The sequence below is a fragment of the Syngnathoides biaculeatus genome, chromosome 7, assembly GCF_019802595.1.
Source record: "Syngnathoides biaculeatus isolate LvHL_M chromosome 7, ASM1980259v1, whole genome shotgun sequence".
NCBI lineage: Eukaryota > Metazoa > Chordata > Actinopteri > Syngnathiformes > Syngnathidae > Syngnathoides > Syngnathoides biaculeatus.
The window spans coordinates 8,309,509-8,329,389 of record NC_084646.1 but is presented as its reverse complement, the minus strand read 5'-3'; the positions used below and the strand labels follow the sequence as shown (position 1 = coordinate 8,329,389).

The window sequence follows — 19,881 nt, the reverse complement described above, 5'->3', positions numbered from 1 at the left end:
CGGTCATCCGATATAAAAAAACTGTAGATGTCACGCTGTGGCGACACCTCACGAGACAAGCCGAAAGAAATTTACTCGTATCGATGAGTGATTAGCTGTTTTTTTCCGTGCGTTAGCCAAAATGCCGGCTCGTTGTATTGCTGGATTTTGCTCGAACGCTCGGGAGGACGGATTCACTCTTCGTACGTTTCCAAAAGCCCCGGTTTGTCGTGAAAAATGCTATGCATCGAGTGCGAGATGTTCTCTTCTTCGAAAAGAGCTCCCGTGTCAAAAATGGCGTGGGAAAAATCCGAAAAGCTATCTGGTTCCTCTCCCGTAGAAGGATCCACTACGCGTTTTCTATGGCGACCCTCCCGGTCTGCAAATGACATAGCAGGCAACATGGCCGCCACTGGGATGTCGAGTGAGACTTCTGCAACTTTGCGCATGAATGACACGCTCTCTGCTCTTATTTTTTTTTATTTTTTGTATAGGCATTGAAGTGAATATCTATTTTAAAATGTATTTTGGGGTGTCAGTGGCCCTTTAATCCGTGGTAGGTCAGCATTGTGAATGAGAATCGCCTCGCAATTTCCTTACCCGGATAAATTCAGGTAAAATAAAGACAAGGTACCTACCACTACCATTATGCCGTATGATCACATTTTTTTTTTGTTCTTCTTACATCATGTGTTCCTGATCACGTTTAAAAATAGCAAGTGACAAAAAAAGCGGTCGCCATGCCGTCATTGTCGTCGTCGTCATCTGTCCGTCCGGCCGTCATCTGGCCTCTCCCTGCGCCGAGGTCACGTCGTAGACGTCGTGGCGGCGCTGGGCCGTGACAGGGATCTGCTGCCGCACATCGGCCAGGTACTGCAGGTCTGAAATCAGCGCGCGGGTGTCGCTAGTTTGTTTTGGGGGCGTGTCGGGACGTGCGTTGGCTAGCCGGGCCTCCGGTGGCGACTTGAATCCACCGCTATCGCGTCGTGATTACAGAAACCATCAACGCGAACCGAAACGCGCTACGAAAGCCTGCATCTGTTCCACGTACATCATCTGGAGTGGCTCACAACCAATATTTACTTAACATTACGTCAAAAAGATTTTCAAAAAGGAACCCACAAAATATGAAGTACTGTGCATGATACTCACCAGAGATGCTGAAATCAGTTCAATGTAAAATGCAAAAATGCGTGCTGACACCCACCGATATCGGCGTAGATCACAGTCTCCTCTGCTCCGGCCTTGGAGATGACTTCCCCCCTTGAAACGAGACGATGTCTTGGTGAAGCAGCATGTGGTTGATTTTGATTTTTGATCCATTGAAGCAATTGTACGTTTTCGGGCAAAAGGGGTCTTCGACGTTCATTACGGGCGGGGATGGCAGTTGCCTCGGTAGGCGGAAAACCTCGTGTCCTGCATTCTGTGCATCTGACAACTCACCAGGGGTTCACCACAGTGCTGTGTCCCCAGGCCACATAGGAGGCGCTCTCGTCCCTGGCGGGCGACGCTGTGGCCACGTACACCTGGTTGTCCAGAGCCCTGCGAGGGGAGGGGGCGGGAAGACAACGCAGCTGCATCACAACTACCAAAGTAGTAGTAGTAGTTTAGCTTTCGAGTGCCTCAAAACATCACTTTTTTTTTTTGGGGGGGGGATTTCTCAGGCACAACACCAGTGAGACCACCACGACCAGTTCATGATGTTACCTCGCACTTACAGTCCAATAATTTGTTTTGGGAATGATCAGTAGCAGTGCAGTCAGTCACATATACATCTTTGGTTCAGTTATCATGGCCAGCTATTGGACTACAAAGCGGCAGCCATATTCAGAATTTCATTTCGTAAAGTCACAAATGCCAACCGAGCCAGACGCGCAGACTCCTGAACTGCCTGGGCTGAAAATATGCAACAAATGGAAGTAAAAAGCAACGTTTAGCTTGATTTTGTATGATCTGGCGTTAAAAACAGCACCGGAACGAATTCAGGAAGCAGCAGCAAGTACCGTAATTCCCGGCCTAGAGAGCGCACCTGGTTATAAGCCTTCACCCAGTATATTTGTAAAGGAAATTACCATTTGGGTACATACATGGGCCGCAGCCATGTAAAAGGCGCAAGTGCCCACATCGAAACACGAGATATTAACAAAGACGGTACACAGAGAGTTTAACTTTAGTGCCACCGTGCTAACGCTAACACCGACGCACTAAGAGTTCAGTTATAAAAAAAAACAACATATTGGTAAAAATCATTGAGACACAGCAGTAACATGCTGGCGCAGCGCTAACGGGGCCAGACTGGTAAAAGTCACTTCTTCGGCACATATATCCGGTCTCACAAAAAAAATGCACAAACTCGCGGGGTTGAAAACATGTGAAAAAAGTCGCGCCTTATAGGCCGGAAAATACGGTGGTGCCTTGATGCTTGGCGCTGCCTAGAACGCAGAGACCGCCCACCGTGAAGCACAACGCTTAGAAAGTTTTAACCACCAAACCAGCCTTTCGGACGGACTTTACTTCCATGTCACTCGAGCAGAGCACAACTGCCTTTTTAGGGCATGTGCTTGTGTACAATGCGTGGATGGCAACCTCAAGCGGGAAAACGCATCGTTAAAAATAAATCAAATCTTACCTGCCCCTCTGTAGGAGCTCCCAGTGAGCCGGGCCCGTGGTCATGTTGAAGGCTCCTGGGTAGAGCAGCAGCTGACATCCTGACCAACCAACAAAAACAAAACCTCTCACATCAACATCCCGCAAAAATAAGAGAAGCCAAACATCAACACCAATTTGGAGTCCTGCTGAATTTCCGCTGCAAAAAGTCCTTATCAATGTATACTTTCATTTTTTTTATGATAGCAATACGTCCAGGCTCTGATTGTCCCAAACAACAACAACGTCGCCACTCACCCTTCCTGCTGTAGAGCTGCGCCAGCTCAGCGAACCTCAGGTCATAACAAATTCCCACGCCCACTTTGCAGAACGCTGCGAGGAAGTATCACAATAAAATATTGAAAAAACAAACAAATGACAAGTCATAAATTAAAAAAAAAAAAAAAAAAAAATCAACATGACTCACGCGTTTCGAACACGGACAAGGTGTTGCCCGGGCTCAGCGTCTCCGACTCCTGGAAGCGGATCTTGCCTGGGATGTCGATGTCAAAGAGGTGAATCTTGAAGAGAAAATAACAACTTGTGCCCCGTGCGGGTCTCTGTGTTAAACTGGTCCGATTGTGTACCTTCCTGTGTTTGACGAGCTGCTGTCCGTCAGGTCCGAACACCGCGCAGCTGTTGTACAACTTGCCCGCGTCCTCCTCAGGAATCGATCCTACACGACAGCCAAAGGGAAAAAAAAAAAAAAAGGATTTCGCATTACTTTACTTTACATAAACAAAACGTGCGGGTACTGTGATTCCTCGGTTCTCGACCACGATCCGTTCCAGAAAACGGTTCGAAAAGTGAATTGTTCGAAAACCAAATCGATGTATCCCATTAAAATGAATGGAAAAAGAAATAATGCGTTCCAAGCCTAAAAAAGTAGGTTTTTTTAAAGCATTTTTTTTTAGCTTTTCCTGATGATAAACGTTCCAGAAAACGGTTTGAAAAGTGAATTATTCAAAAACCACATCGATGTTTCCCATTACAATGAATGCAAAAGAAATAATGCGTTCTATTTTTTTTAGCTTTTCCTGAAAATAAACTGCATAGTAGAAATACATATGTAGTTTAAATACTTTGTATAATAAAATAATTTAAAAATATATTTATTTTTTGCTTAAAATGTATGCTTTAGTAGAGTATGCTAGGCTGGGAGTGCATTACCGTATCTGTAGCGACTCGGCCCCCAGCTTTGTAAACTTTTTTTATGAACAAAAGTGCAGAATAACTTGAAACAAGCAACTTGCCTTCTTTGGAGCCACGACTGGGGGGATAATACGATAGTCCTCGATAAGAAGAAAAACAATAGTCACTACCGGGACACATCTGTGTCCAGAGATTGCGTTATACAGAATAATAAAAGTGCGCAGATTGCGCCGCGCGTGTTATGTCATTTCCGGGTTAACGTGGGTCAACTGCTTGCCACGCGCATTATGTTATTTCTAGGTTTTTCGGCGGTGTGGGAATTCACAACAAAGCGCGTCGCGGGTCAGCTGGTCTGGCCGTGCCGCAATATACTATTTCCGGGTTTTGTCGGGGGCATTCGAGTACCGATTTTCGTTCGAAAACAGAGGCAAAAAAATTTGAAATTTTCGTTTGAAAACGGTGACGTTCGAAAACCGAGGTTTTACTGTATTATATTTGTGCGTTTGCGTTCTCCGTCCTCACATTTACGCTGCAGTATCTGTGACTTTGAAGGTGTATGGCTTTAAATGGCGGGGCCCGGCGGGCGTGTTTGTGAGTTCGGATTCGCTGCGAAATGACTCAGCAGTCAGCGAGTGTTTAATGCCAAACTTTAGATGTGGTGCGTGAGTCTGTAAGAACATTGCTCCGTGTGGCATAATGATTAACTGTAACTTTTTCTTTTGCAAGTGAATTATTCAAGTTATTTGAACAATCATTTCATTCCTAATTAAAAAAAAAAAAGAGCAAGAAATAAAATGGCATTATAGGTGGTAATCGGAGTCAAATGTTTGACAGCCACTGGTCTCATTTAGAAATCGGGATAGATTAGTAGCTGGTCGGTTCTCACCTCCCACCAGGTAGATTTTGTTGTCCTTGGCAGCCCGGGAAAGAACCTGCGTGGACTCTCCCGGGATCTTCTCCGCATAGGCGGGGAAGAAGCCGCTTCCGTAAGGCGAATTGAAGCATTCCTGCAAGTTTTTAATTTTCATTTATTTTAATCTGCGAGTGAAAAAAACTATTCCAACGACTTTTAGTGAAGCATTTTGACTGTTATTAAAAAAAAAAAAAAAATCAAGACCCACGATATTTTTAAAATAATCTTTAAAAAAATCTGACGTTCTGAATTGAAAAATCGCAGAAGTCTTTTTGTAATATTCATTATTGTGAAGACATTGTATCAATCTGTTTTTAAATGATGTGATTTGACTTTCTGTTTGTTTTTTGTTTTTTTTTAATGTGTACTACCGAATGAATATTTCAGTTATTGGCTTTTAAACGATCTTCCTTCCCCGACTCCTCGTTATCGGTGCTCACCGGCAGAAGCACGACTTTGCTGCCTTGCCCCGCCGCCTCGTCGATGAGCCTCCTCGCCCGGCTCAGGTTGTCCGCCTTGACGGTGCCCACCTGCAGCTGGATGACGGCCAGCCGGAACTCTGCGTGGACAGACAACGAGACGCCATTCGGTTGCTACTTGTGTGTTGTTGTTTTGAAGAAATATTCTCACAGAATATAATAAAACCGTGTTTAAACTTTGAAATAGGCAGCTACGTGACATTCGGCTACATGTTAGTAACATAGTAAGACTGCTAGTTAATAATGAAGAAAAAAAACCACTTACTTGACATTGCTTTTGCTATCGCTGACATCAATGAAGCAAGTCCTGTACTGTAGTTTGTGATTTGTGTATATGCTAACTACCAGTGTGCTAGCTTCGAAACAGCTCTTCAAAATAAAATGTTTGAGTTTAATTTGACATCTCGAAATCCGATTGCTGACACTATTTATAGTCCGAAACATTCTCAATATCAACCATAACATTTTTTAAGCGTCATTGACCATACTTAAAGACAACCTCCGTGTTTGAGCACAGGAAATAAACGTCACTTTGAAATTTAAAAGGAAGTGATGCAGCTTGGAGGTGGAAGTGTGGCCACCAATCGAGTTTCGTGTGCGGGAACGTCAATTTCCTTATTGGCTAACATTACGCAATCGGGTATTTTAAATTGTACTGTACTACGCCATAAAAAGACAAGACTGTACAGCAGTGGTATCGCTTTATTTTATCAAAATGGGAATTGTTTAGAAAATAGCAATACATAAAGGTGCAAATCACACTTTTTTTGTTGGTTTTTTTGCATTGCAACCTTAGTGGTGCCGTCCTTTCGTCAGTGATCTTAACCAGCGGTACACAGACTAATCCCAATAGTTTCATTCCTGCTTAAATACTGCAAGTATCACCACATTTACAGCACGATGCATGAAGTGTAACACAGGAGAAAGATTGGCGTGAAAAAAGGCAATCGTTGCCATTCCTGTATTCAACTTTGTCATTTTACAGGATGCAGGGTCAACAGTTTCCTTTCAAGGAGAAATGCAATATGAAAAAAAAAAATAAAAACCCCAAATGTGGGTGTGATAAATGATGATCATTGAACCTCCTCTCATAAGCAAAGGAAGATAATCAGGTGCTACATCACACACACCCATTAGATGTTTTTTTAAAGCCTTGCTGCATACTTTTAATTCTGGATATGCGTCACAAAACAGTTGAATATCATATTTACACGTTAATAGTGAACCTCACAGGAGCTTTCTACTTAAGGCTGCCAGCTGGGGAACCCCCCCCCCAAAAAAAAAAAAAAAAAAAATCAAAGAAAATTCAAAAACTAGAAGGAAAATCTGTTCGTAATGGGCCGGCGCCTGGAAGCCGCCAGTTCAGTACATTCTGAAGTTCTCCGCCTAAATCAACTATTGTGGAAATAAGACAGCCCCAAAACATTGTTAAACATTAAACACAGAATGTCACGTAATCATTTAACAAATGCTCGAAGGGTAAGGCTACCTTAAGGCCAAGAGGGAAGCTTCCAAAGCGGAATTGCACTGCTTTAGAATTAACAAATATTACAGTATATCCAATATATATATATAATTTATAAGTTAGTGTAAATAGGGCAGCATGATACGCTCCCGCCTCCCGCGGTTGTGCAGTGGAGCGACGTGGCGTCCGGGGAGCCGCGCTGCACCGCGTCGGTTCCCGGGGCGACTTGACTGTTTGCGTCGGGGGTGGGGCAAGCGGCCGCCGTGCGCCGCCATTGTCGTCTGCTTCCGTTTTAAGAGCTCTCCAGTGCGTCGAGGACTTTCATGATCTGCTGCTTGATCACTTTGGTGGCGTCGCCGGCGTTGGGGATCAGGTATCTGTGAGGAGGGGAAACATGAAGAACCGTAAAGAGTCAGGAGAGACCAGACCTTAATGTTACGTTTGGCTAATCAGCACACCGAGCGACGCGACCAAACGACCCTAAACTGGACCGTCATTAAAAATAAAATCAATAAATTTACAGTTGGTGGCCTACCCCTGACTCACTGCAATGGAAAAAAACTGCAACCCTGTAATCTGGTTTTGAGGCTCCACTTACAACATACTGTATTGCTTTTGTTGAACCACAAAAACATGGTGCAATTGTCAAGGAGGAGGAGATTGCCACAGAGATGGGAAACGGGGCGAAAATAAAGCACGAGTGGGGATAGCATGAGAGGCTACTGGTACAGCCCAGCGCAGTTACCGTTCCACCGCGGCGATCTCCACTCCCGCCGTCGAGTTGTTGCTGCCGAACTTGAAGGTGATGAGCTCCGGGTGCTTCTTCTTGGACGTGATCTTCACCACGGAGCTCAGCGCTTGCCTGGACTGGATGTAAGCGAAGCCCTTCCTGGCGCCGATCTCACGCAGGCAGTACATGTGCGTCGCCGTCACCAGCAAGTGGCTAAAACCAAATCAAAACAGACGAAAGACGTGGAAGCGCGTCCGCACAAAAACGAGTTATGGTATCGCGCTCGTGCGCCTGCGTCATCAAATCACGTCACTGGCCGGAAGTGCCGGTCAAACAAAGCATTCTTCGATGCAAAGTCTCCCAGAGTTTTGTCCAATACTGTCAAACATTTGGAAGGTGAAAATAAACAAAAGGTACATGGAAAAATGAGAAACACTTGGCATAGAGGACCCATATTTAATGCCAAAGTCGATACTTTCGCCGATAAGAAATTGGACTCTCAACCAGCTTCTGCTTGTCTTGGACAACTGGATGTACACATCGATCTGGTGAGTAAGTCGTCGAGATTTACACGGAAGAGTTTGAAAGCATATAAAAGTCTGGACGCATACAAATACTTCTTTGCTGTATGTGTTCTCAATCAAGAATAAAGTGATGGACCCACTGAGATTTTTCAATACAAATACCAATATTTTAATAAATAAATAAATAAATTTTACACACACTCGCATTCATTAATTATGATTGGAAAAAAAAAAGACAGCAAATCAGCTCCTCCATACACGGAAGCGTGTTGCAGCCACACGTTAAACATCTCCATGACAGACTTTTTTTTTTTTTTTTTTAAATATGCATTGTCCTCAAATGAGTCCAATGCATATTTAAAAAAAGAAAATAAACCGCTGGGATAGGCTTCAGCCCCTTTATACGGAAGCGTGTTGCAGCCACACATTAACCTACGTAAACCTCTGTGTGACCGACGGTTTATTTTCTTTTTGTAAATTCGCATTGGACTCATTTGAGAACAATGCATACTTTAAAAAAAAAAAAAAAAACATGTCAGGGAGAGGTTTACCGAAGTTTAATGTATGGCCGCATCACGCTTCTGTGTACGTTGGAGACTCCCCCCCTGTCGTTTTTTTTTTTTTTTTTTTAATCGCATTGTTCTCAAATGAGCCAATTTGGGATTATAAATACTTCTTGGGAATTTGAGATTGAGAAGAATAATTCCTACATGAAATGAAATGATTGCTACACAGTCGTGTGTATTTGGTCGGGTACCATCCATCATGTTAATTTCCAAAATCCATTGATATTTTCCGGTCTTTTTAGCTGGTATTCTATAGAATGACCTCTTTGAATATCTGTCTCGTCTGTTGTAACAACCAACAGCACAACAAGTCTCGGGCGTTGTGAATATTCTCCTCCGGCTCAATGTCCCCAACACTGCCGAGCAGCTCATTTTGACCGGCAATATGGCGCCCTGAAAATGGTGACGTCACGTGCACAAGCTCTATACCCAAATTGATTTTTCATCATCGCTACGTGCGTGCACACGGGCTCGGCTCACCTGGGGAACATGTGACCCGTCTCCTTGACCTCATTGCACGGGATGTGATGCTTCACGTCCGGCTTGTTGATCCACGTCTGGACGTTGACGATCTCTTTCCGGTCGTCATCCGACATGGACGAACTGTCGATCTCGTCTGCAGGAAGCGACGGGACAAGTGGAGGGCGACCCATTAACAAAAAAGATGACGCTACAGAAAGCAGCAGCAACAGCCTCCACCTGTGTCGTACTCCTCTTCGTCGCCGATACTGAAAACGGGCTTGACCCCGCGGTAAGGTTTGCCCACGCGGTCGCTGCTGCTCACGTGCCTGGGGAAAGAAAACAACTCAGTAGGGCAACACTATTCTGGGAAAGGCCCAATTAATCTACGCAGATGGCGATGGCAGATGAAGACCTCCAAGCTGCAGGAAAAAAGGAAATAGCGTGACGTGAAAAGATAAACACGGAGGGCGCTCACCCAAACCCAATTTACTGAGACAAATTTTCGCCAAGGCTCACCCCGTGAAATCGGTGCCCATTTCGAGCAATTCCCCCTAAGAAATATCAGAAATTAATCTCGTCCGAGGGTCCTACATTTACATGTTGAAAAATAATTTTAGAATAGTAAATTGCCACTTAGGTGCAACAATGATTTCATTATAGTATTAACAGGGACTGGCATGAGCAATTATTTAATGTTTAAGAAGTCCATCCGTTGTCAATTTCATAATCGCGTAAGCGATTGCGAGATTCTCAAACCACACCCAAAAAACTAAGAAAATAATGTATTTAATCAAGCTATATTTGTCAAGGCTATGGAGTAAATTTGGTCAGATCCCAATCCTTAGTTAACGCTCAAATTAAAAAAAAAATTTATATATATATGTATAAAACAAATGGGGGGGAAAAACTAGAAAAAAACTAAAATATAGCAGTCTAAAAATATTAGGAAAGAAATTGAAGAAAAATATACAAATATTATATGAAAAGTACTATATTATTACATGTGAAATATTTTCACAGTTAACTGTTATCCGGCGGCACAGTTACGAGCGTTGGCCTCACAGTTCTGAGGAGCGGGGTTCAAATCCTGGACCCGCTTTTGTGGAATTTGCATGTTCTCCCCATGCCTACGTGGGTTTCCTCCCACATCCCAAAATCATGCAATATTAATTGGGGACTCTAAATTGCGCCAAGGTGTGATTGTGAGCTCGAGTGGTTGTCTTGATTTGCCCTGCGATTGGCTGGCAACCAGTCCAGGGTGTACCATGCGTCCTGCCCAAAGAAAGCTGGAATAGGATCCAGCACTCCCACGACCCTTGTGAGGATAACCGGCTCAGAAAATGGATTGATGGAAAATTATCATCAGCAAATACAAAATTTACATATAAGCCTCCATAGATTCCGGGTATCAGTCGTCCAATTTTTGCTCAAAATCTTGTTTGACTTTTGGACTGGATTTCTTGAAGATTTTAAGTTTGTTCAAGTGAACCATTTACCATAATTTCCTGCCTACAAGCCGTGACTTTTTTCCACGCGATTTCAACCCTGCAGTTTATGTGGTGATGCGGCTAATTTCTGCATTTTTTTCTAACGGCCGCAAGGGGGGACTCGAGCGGAAAAGGTAAATAGAGACCGGTGGAATATATGTGCCGAGGAAATGACTTTTACCGGTCCGGCCCTGTTAGCGCTGCGTTAGCGTGTTACTGCCATGTCTCGGTGATTTTTACCGGTATGTTTTTTTTTTTTTTTTTTTTTTTTTTTTTTAACCCAGCCCTGTTAGCGCAGCGGTGCTTGCGTTATCGTGGCGGCGCTAGCGTTAAACTTTCTGTGTACCGTCTTTCTTTGTAAATATCTCGTGTTTCAATGTGGGCAGTTGCGGCTTTTACACAGCTGCGGCGTATGTATGTACCAAATGGTATTTCCTTTACAAATGTACTGGGTGAGGCTTATAACCAGGTGCGCTCTGTAGGCCGGGAATCACGATAATACGGGAGAGGTGGCACAGTATTTGATCACTTTTGCATCTAACTTATAGCTTGAGCAAGTGAACTAAATGCATTCAGGTGGAATGCAAACACAGGTTGTGGTTGCCAAGCAAACAGTGAAGCTGCTTCTCTCTCTTCTACACGTCCCTCCAACTAGGATGAAAGCTTAAGTGAGGATGACTCAACAGTTCAAAAAACAGGACGCTGCATGTTGTTAGTGAAAGCATGACGACAAGCACGTGGGTGGGAGGAGTTATTGGAAAAGGGTGGATGGTAATGCAAAGAGTGGCATGCGTAATGCGACACGGGCGCCCCGCCGTCCTCCTTGCGCGCACCGCGGCCAGTTGCTGGCATGCTGGTGACGAAAGAGGTCGGCGCGAGTAGCGAGCGGCTTACCTATCGGGAATCACCTTCTCTGGCCAGGGCAGATTGAAAGATATTCTAGCGTGAAATAAGGTACAAGGTACGGTGAAGAGAAATTGATTTGGGGCTTGGCGAGCAACACACACAAAAGGTAAAGTCCACATTTACACAATTTCTAAAGCCTTAAACCTCCGAGCGCCACAGCGGAAGGGATCTGTGGACGAAAAGTAATGGAACGATGCCAAAAACATTACAATAAACCTGCCAGAAAAATAGCTGGAAAATCCACAAATTAAGACGTAAAAAAATGAGATGAAAACTATCAAAATATTGGGAAAAAAATTGTTGAAATAAAAACAAAAAAATCCACAACTATTAGAATAGTTTTTCTCGTGAAAAATATGAAAAAATAAGATGAAATGTGTAGAAATTGGGCAAAAAGATACAACAAAAAATACAACAATTTGAGCCAAAGTTAGTTAGTTATTAGCAAGAAATTTTAGGAAACAAAAATGATATAAAAACAAATATATTTTATGACAAATTAAAAACTATGACAAATAGACAATATAAATAGATAAAAACGGGTGAAAAATATGAAAATTTAAAATGAAAATTATCCCAAGATAAAAAAAAAATAACATTTTTAAACAATCTGAATAAAATTTATCAGCACATCGTTTTAACACTTTGAAGAAAACATAAAAGGTGGACATTTCGATTAAAATTTGATTTTTTTTCTTTTTTGGGGGGGAGGTGGGGAGAAGCCTGGGATAAAAATGTTTCAATACATTAAATAATGTCATTGCAAAAGAAAAAAACCAAAACATCATTTTGCTTCTTCTCTAATGAAACCACGATATAGACTTTAAGGACAAACGCTTAGCCAACTTGCAATGATAAATCCGCTTTTCCATATGTGTGTAAATGTGGACATGACCCAAATGTTGGGTCTTTGCTTCAGCTTAACACACAAAAAAAAATGTAGCACAAACCACAAACCACAAAATAGGTACGCCTACACAATAGATAGTGAGGTTTCTCACCTGTCCACAGGGGCGGACGTGTTTTCAATGAAGCTGATCATCTTCTCTTTTACGTTCACCGACTTGGACTTGAGCGCAAAAGTCATTTTGTTGACCAATGACTTGACGCCTTTCCCGTCACTCAGAGACTCCCCCTGGGCAGTCACGCAAGAAACTCGTCAAGCTCCAACTGCAGTTTGAGCCACAAGCAACAAAAGATCGTATCGTACGTCCGCCGAGCTGAGGCTGCTGTGAGATCCCGACGTGCTGACGATCCAGTGGATGTACGACGAGTCCAATCCCTCCACGTTCATGTCCACGAGGTGCTGCTGCAGAGCTGAGATCGCACAACAAATAATTGGGGTCACTGGAGTGCCTGGCCAGCATCAAGTGAAATCAGTCTAAAAATGGTGCAATACCCAACACAATCTGGTAGGTATTATTTTTCTCCATTTGGGATCACCATCAATTTTTCCTCTAAGCTGTGCAACTGCGCATTTGCGCACTTGTCGCACACTCTCGGGGCACATGAAAACCGATCCAGCGCAGTGAACCACAGCCTGACGTCTTTTTTTTTTTTTTTTTTTTTAACACAACAGCACACGGGAGCTCCTGCTCAGCCTACTTCTAGTTCGCAGTTTACCTAACACCGCCCCCCCTGCGATCTTAAAGCGGTACACTCATAATTACAAAACACCCGCAACTTTATATGTGCGGGCATGATTGGTGGACCACACCAGTAAATTTATATCTGCGGGCATGACTGACCACACACGTACATTTTGCAATTGTGAGTGACTGCAGTAACATTAGTCGATGTGGAAAAATGATCATGTGACGCTTTGAGATTTTACTTCAAACTTGTTTTTGTAATCAAGATTTTTGATTTCTTTTATGCAGCACTATATTTAACACTTGTGTACATGTGGACCACTCACCCATAAAGCCCCCCTTTGCAATGCTGACATACTCCTTGTTTTTCTGCAACACAAAAGGATTGGTCAGCATTATATAAGCGTGTGTGTGTGTGTGTGTATGTACTACTGCACATTTTGAGTTTCTCACCTGCAGGAAATGAGCCAGAACCATGTTCATGTACATGTCCTCCTCCTCCCTGCCGCTGCCCATGAAGCAAAGGTGCTCTCCGCTGGCAATGGAGCCCGACTCCAGGGACTGCTTCTGGGCTTCCAGGAGGGACTTGACTGACAGGGCAAACTCGGAAGGGTTTTGGAGCATCTACGGCGGAACACACGAATAGACCGTTCGAATTCTTAGGAAATGATAAGACCCAGCATACTTCTGGGTGGCACAATGCGAGTGACTAATGAAAATGCTGACAAACTAGTTTGGAACAATACCAGGTCGGAGTCCAAGTGGAAGGCAGTGGACAAATGACCGGCGTTGTACTGCTCAGCGGGCCGGCAATCCACGACAAAGAAGCGCACCCCATCCTGAGGAGGGAAGACAGACACACTTAAGACACATTGGTTCTGATTCTCTTCCATTTAAAAAACGTCCGGTACCCCAGCGACCTGCTGATGTTGGTTGGCCTGCAGGATTTCAGGGACGGACACGGGGAGGCAGAGCGCCTGACTCAGGTCGATGTCCTCCTCCTTCAACGTTACGAGGCTGCTGCCGAAGAGGTTCTGGTTCATCTGGAGGGGGAGAAAATGGCATCAAGGGCAGACCGGGTGCGATAGATGATCGCCGGGAAGATGAGTTCCAACCTTCCTGAGCGATAGAGGGGTCTTGGTCTGGTAGTATTGCGCCAAGGAAAATAAATCCTCAATGTCTTCAGCCTCAAGTAGAGAAGGAGATTCTTCCAGCATTTCTGTTGGAGACAATAGTGTTGTTGTTTTTTTTTTTATTGTCATAACACATGCAGGTGAGTCAAGCTAAAGCCGCGCCAGAATGCTAATGCAGCATTTCCTTGAGTTTGTTTAGTTTGGTCCATGACCGGATAACTAATAACTTACTTTGTTTGCATACCAAGTCATATTTCCCGATTAAAATCAACAGAAATACCATTAATGCGCTCCAGGCTCCCCCAACCCAAAAACAAAACAAAAAAAATCCATAATCCGTTTTACCTCTATCATATTGTAAGATATAAAAACACACAGTAATGAAAATTAAAATGCAAAGAAATGAAAATGTTTTTGTTTCAATTCAACAGACAGTGCTGCTCCTTCTCGTGCCTGTGCCTTTGCCACCTTGCGACAAGAAAATCAAAATAATACGTGGCGACAATCTACAAGAAAAAATATTTCACTTTCTAGTTGTAGATTAAAATATCATATGAACTGTGCATTAGTGAAGATAAAGAAAAGTTCATCTTGCTTCTGTTTCTCCTCGTTACCACAGCATAACAAATGAGACAAAACATTTTTGGTGATGCCAGTTGTGTCAAGATGAAAGAAAACGGTCTGTTCATATTTGTATAAGTGACTTCACGTGAGAAATACTTTGGAAATTCCTAGTTAATTAATATTAGTCGGTCTTTGCCGGGAATCAACGTACACGTCTGAGTATTGTTACACTATCTGTCTAAATGTGTTGTTGGGTTACAACACAAAAACACTTTACCTTACCGTGTCTAAGGCATTTTGCATTGTCCATTATATTTTAAACTAAGTGGACTTTATTGTATTTCACAGCGCCAGTGTATTGTGTTCGTGTAAGACAGCGTTGTATTTAAAAAAAAAAAAAAAAAAAAGGTGCTTTGTCTCCATGTCGTGGCATCTGTTGGCAATTAGAAAACCGTTTTGAATCGGTGTCAATTTTTGCAACGTAGCCAGTGAACATCCTCAACCATGAAGACAGAAGATCACACTTACTGATGATGTCTTCTTTGCTGTCGCCTTCTCTGTCAAGGATGGCTTCTCTACATCAAGAAATCAAAACACGCACAAGCAAAAAGGTCAAAAGTCAAATTTTCCCTCGTGCAGAAACGCAGAGACTTACTTGGCATTGACGAGGATGATGAGCATGAGGAAGAAGATGAGGAACGGGTCCGCCTGCTGGAGGTAGCAGTCCCAAAGAGCTTGGGTGACGTCGGGTGGGCAGTGGCTGGAGAAGAGGCTCCCCATCTGTGGAGTGGGGGAAAAAAAAGGCGTTAAGGGGACATTTCCGTGACAACAAAAGATTCACGCAGATGTTCGAGAAATTCAAACACACCCAGTTGATGGCATACGAGTCAGGCGTGATCTTTTTGGTATCCAAGAAGGAGCAGAGTTCTGGCTCGTGGTACTGCAAGAGGAGTCTGTAAAGGTGGAAAGGGCGGCCCTTGGGGACGCACTCGCTGGAAAAATGCAAAGGATGATTGCATTATTAAAAATGTCATTCGAGTATTAGGAATAATTGACTCATTCCCACCTCCCAATAATTTAATACCATGACTTTCAGGTTGGGGTGGGGCGGCATAAACTTTAATGAGGAAAAACAGCACTAAAAGATTGTTTGATGACATAGTTCTGTCATAATATAATAAAACGTAAAAAAAAATGAAACCGTTTTTGCTTGAATTCAATTGACATTGTACTGCTCTTTCTAGCGTCTGCGTGTTAGACACCTGGGAGCAGTGTAATACAGACATACAGCTATACACAGAGAACGTCAAAATTCCTCAGTAAGATGCAGTAATCATAAGTGTTTTTTTTGCAGAGGATAAGGAATATATGCATGTATGTTATTCTGTCATCTAGCTACACGTGTTGCTCCACCGTTTGTGTTCAAATATCAATTGTATAAAAGGGTCAAAACACCCTCCCACCAGTGCTATTTGTTATCCCGTTTCAGGATTATTGTTTTGTTTGTTAGCATTCAGTTCAGCGGACTTTCACATTTTAAATATACGAGGTAAAATTCTCATGTTTAGTTTTCCAGTAACCCTGAGGAGGAAGAGGCATAAGACATCTTGAAGCCTCTCTTTTGCAGAACTGTTCCCTATCTGCCAATCTTGATGTGAACGTAAGTTTACTGCCACCATTCAGCACCCATATCGCAAACTTTTGCTTGCTGTAAATTGCTTTTCTAGCGACCATCGGTTTTTCACGAAGCATTGCAGGAGGCGCTATAATGCTCACTCACCGAGGTACGTGCTTATTCATGATGGCGTAGAAACAGTTGTAGAGGTCGCTCCGGGCTAGCCGAAGCCCCAGCAGCGGCTTGAGGAGGTGCGGCCAGCTCAGGTCCGACGTGAAGCTGATGTTGCGCGACTTGCAGTAGAACGTGATCACCGCCTCCACGTCGGACACCATGTCGCTCCGCTCCTCCTCGGACACTTGCAGCTGATCTGGATGTGGACACCGACAACAAAAGAACAAAAACAGATGTGTCAGTCTTAAACTACTGGACAGAATGAGCATTTTGTTTTCAAAAGTTCACGATATACTTTATACTTGTTGGGAAAGTTGCGCAACAGAAATTGGAATGATGTCAGTCATCTAAATCATTCGACCTCCGCTTATCAGTCATCAAAATATTATTTCTGCTATTTCCACTATTACACAAGACGTCAAAATGATCAATTTCCCGTATTATTACTAATCGTGGCTGAAATTATTATTATTATTTTTTTAAACACATGGTTTAAAAATGTCAAGTAATGAAGTAGGGCCTATACAATTTTTGTTTTTTCCCCCAAACAAAATTAGTTAGTAGTTTTTTCTCAATATAAAATCCCCCCGCAAAAAAATATTTATTCGTTTTTGGATACATTCATTAACAATTTTTGTTTCAACAAAGTCACTTTTTAAAAATGAGGTATTAATTAGGTCTTAATTTACGCAATATTGTTTACAATTAAAAAAATATTTTTAGATTTTTTTAATTATAATTTTTTTTATAAATTAAAAACAAGCTGCATTTATTCAATTTTAAATTATATTCATTTTTTACAATGACTTTAAAATTAACCTTTTTTTGATATAAATTAAAAAAAACTAACAAAGCACAAGGTGGAATGTTTCACTTTTGTTAACAGTTTTTACTTTTTAATTGATAGATAAATGTAACTATTTGTACTTCCATCTTTGTAATAAAAAGATGATGTACACAGATTTTTTTTTTGGTCATTTTTAAACTATTAACAATAAGGTTAATGTTTTTTTTTCAACTCTGTCAAAGTGAATGTACTATTTTAATAATTATTCATTAAATGTACACATTCTAAAATAAATTGAACATAATTTACAATTTCTATTATGAAAAAAAAAGATTAATAATGCATTTTCTGTATTTTTTTGTACTTGTAAGACAGCTAATAATGTTGATCTCGCTGTCCTTAACCATGCCTTTTGTTTCCTCACCAATCAGCTGCAGACTGCGACCGTGAATGAGCGTCTGTTCTGGTAAATCCAGGACGCCGTCCCAGGGAGCGAGAGAGTCTCCTTTACCGGACACATTCAGCGCGAGCTGCCGACACAAAGCAAGCCATCGCTTTTAAATGTCCGACATTTAAGCACCCGCTTTTAGTAAATTGCATGAACAAATCTCCGTACCTTCCACATTTTAGCTCTCTGTTGAGCTGAGGTCTCCTGGACGTGGACGACGCCTTTGTCCGTCTCCATGTCGGAACCGCCAGAGTCCAGAGCCTCTGCTAGATCCTGGTCCCTTTGAGTGTCAAAATTACCATTCGTTCTTACCCCTCAAAAAAAAAACACCAATTTATACATTTTTGTTCTTCTTTTCCTATTAGTTCCACATTGTTCTGAGTCAATGCAACAGGGGCTTTTGTCCCGTTTATTATTGAGAATGTTACAGCTCAAGAAACTCGACACGGCAATCTGAGGAAGTGACAAATTTGGAGCTAGGATGATTACTGCACAATAGACTGTTTTCGACTGACGTCACACACCTTCTGATTTAGAACGCGGGCGCCATCTTGGTTTGGTGAATTCACGTAAACGCACGTAACTAAGCAGGAATCATTTCAGAAAGGCGTATGAATGGGACGCACTGCTATGTTATGGATTGCTCAAAGGGGCGTTGTAAAGCGTCTTTCGACTACAAACTGTGATCGAGAACCAGTGCGAGAAAACGGAGCAGTCAGCAACCAAACGGCTACAACTGTGGCTGTCTCGTATTACCAGAGCCTATCTAGGAGCCAAGCACGATACTCGTGTGTGAATGCAATGCATGTCTCCAAAATCTACATTTTCTGTTTTATTATAATAAGTTTGCAAAAACGAGTTACCGCACTTTTAGCTGTTTCGTGAGTTGAGTTAAAAATGTAGCCTTGGAAGTGGAGAAAGAGGTGCGGGCTCCACGTGGGACCCGTCCCGGTCGAACCTCTCTCTCGCTCGGTAACAAAAACGAAAATAATAATCTACAAATCTTTCGTTGGTATAATCAACATAATTTAACACAACGCTGACTACAATCACATGATAAATATTTAAATTGTACACTAACCTTAGCAGTCTGGAGACACAATTTGCTTACAATGGATATCGCCGCATCACGAGATAGTTGACGATGTCTGGATAGGTTACCGACGCCCACATTTATGCGCTCCATTTGTGTTTCTCCAAGGCGTATGGGTCGATATTGTCGATCAAAGCACACTTCTTGTCATAACGGTTTCTTGAAACAAAATGTAATGGGCCCCGATAACTTTCCAAAGTCTTTTTAGCCATCATGCGTCACTTTTAACAGTCATACGAACATTTGTGTAACTCCGCTCTCTCATATATATATATATATATATATACACACACACACGCACATACACACACACACAAAAGCATTAAAGTGAACCCATCCAACATGGCCGGGTGCCCCGGATGTAGTCACGTGGTCGAAAACAGCCTATTCCGAGGGGATATCGATGCCGGCCTCCCGTCTGTTATGACAGCTGTGGCCCTCTGCCAAGTCGAGAAAGACGCTTTTGTATGGCGTCTGATACCCCGGTTGATTTAAGCAGCTCACGCTGGCAAAACGGAACGGAGGCTTTTATTGAAGCGAGCGTTCCGGTTTAGTTGTGCTCGAGTGGAACAAATCGCAGTTATCAGCCGGAGTTACTCACAAAGGTTAGCTTAGCCGTCATGAGCAGATCGAAATATTTATAACAGCAACAGAGATATTCCGAAACTGACATCTCCTTCAAAACATCCCACAAACTACATATAAAAGTCGCCGTGGGTTTAATTCTTAATTTTCGAACTGAGTTGGGCAATTTATGTAGCTGGCTAACAAACGAGGAGTACACTATCGAGTACAACAGAGAGGAAACAAATGTGACAAAAGCAGTCAGCAGAACGGATTAAAACCGCAAACTCATTGTCGGTCGAATTCGGCCAATGACACGGGGAAAGCGTCTGACAGCGGGAGGTTGAGGGGTATCGTTCCACGTTTGCGGACAACAAAAAAAGCCAAATTCTCTCACCAGCTTCCCCGGAGCGCTTCCTCCACAGCATCCGCCGCCATTATTGTATGACCAGACACGTCAAGCGCCGTCGGGTATCGCGAGAGTTTGTCGCTCTCCCCGGGGGCGGAGCTTTGGAGGTTTTCCAAACATTTGAAATTCAAAACAGGAGACGCTAGGAAAAACATCACCAAAACCTCCCAATTTTGCCAAAATGTCACACTTT

General features: G+C 42.8%; 2 protein-coding genes across 4 annotated transcripts; both read right to left on the bottom strand.

Moving 5' to 3' along the window:
- Window positions 1-441: 441 nt before the first annotated feature.
- On the bottom strand, window positions 442-5,713 carry nit2 (nitrilase family, member 2). Of its 2 annotated transcripts, XM_061824394.1 has the most exons (10): window positions 5,435-5,709; window positions 5,131-5,249; window positions 4,664-4,784; window positions 3,213-3,301; window positions 3,053-3,146; window positions 2,884-2,958; window positions 2,609-2,687; window positions 1,423-1,521; window positions 1,187-1,242; window positions 442-860 (listed from the first exon to the last, which is right to left on the bottom strand). In XM_061824394.1, exons 1-10 carry the CDS (start codon window positions 5,460-5,462, stop codon window positions 760-762), a joined length of 861 nt encoding a protein of 286 aa, XP_061680378.1. In that variant the 5' UTR covers window positions 5,463-5,709; the 3' UTR covers window positions 442-759. The 2 variants fall into 2 exon arrangements, with proteins under 2 accessions (XP_061680378.1, XP_061680377.1); XM_061824393.1 differs by lacking the exon at window positions 4,664-4,784 and having other exon boundaries at window positions 5,435-5,713.
- A 150-nt stretch (window positions 5,714-5,863) lies between these two features.
- Window positions 5,864-19,786, bottom strand: tbc1d23 (TBC1 domain family, member 23). Of its 2 annotated transcripts, XM_061825824.1 has the most exons (19): window positions 19,677-19,786; window positions 17,791-17,902; window positions 17,599-17,704; window positions 16,379-16,583; window positions 15,467-15,590; window positions 15,254-15,378; window positions 15,127-15,173; window positions 14,017-14,120; window positions 13,822-13,944; window positions 13,648-13,740; window positions 13,355-13,525; window positions 13,228-13,270; window positions 12,520-12,626; window positions 12,311-12,444; window positions 11,298-11,342; window positions 9,154-9,242; window positions 8,935-9,070; window positions 7,380-7,577; window positions 5,864-7,011 (listed from the first exon to the last, which is right to left on the bottom strand). In XM_061825824.1, the coding sequence occupies exons 1-19, from the start codon at window positions 19,715-19,717 to the stop codon at window positions 6,927-6,929; spliced, it is 2,088 nt and encodes a 695-aa protein (XP_061681808.1). In that variant the 5' UTR covers window positions 19,718-19,786; the 3' UTR covers window positions 5,864-6,926. The 2 variants fall into 2 exon arrangements, with proteins under 2 accessions (XP_061681808.1, XP_061681809.1); XM_061825825.1 differs by lacking the exon at window positions 11,298-11,342.
- Between the last annotated feature and the right edge of the window lie 95 nt (window positions 19,787-19,881).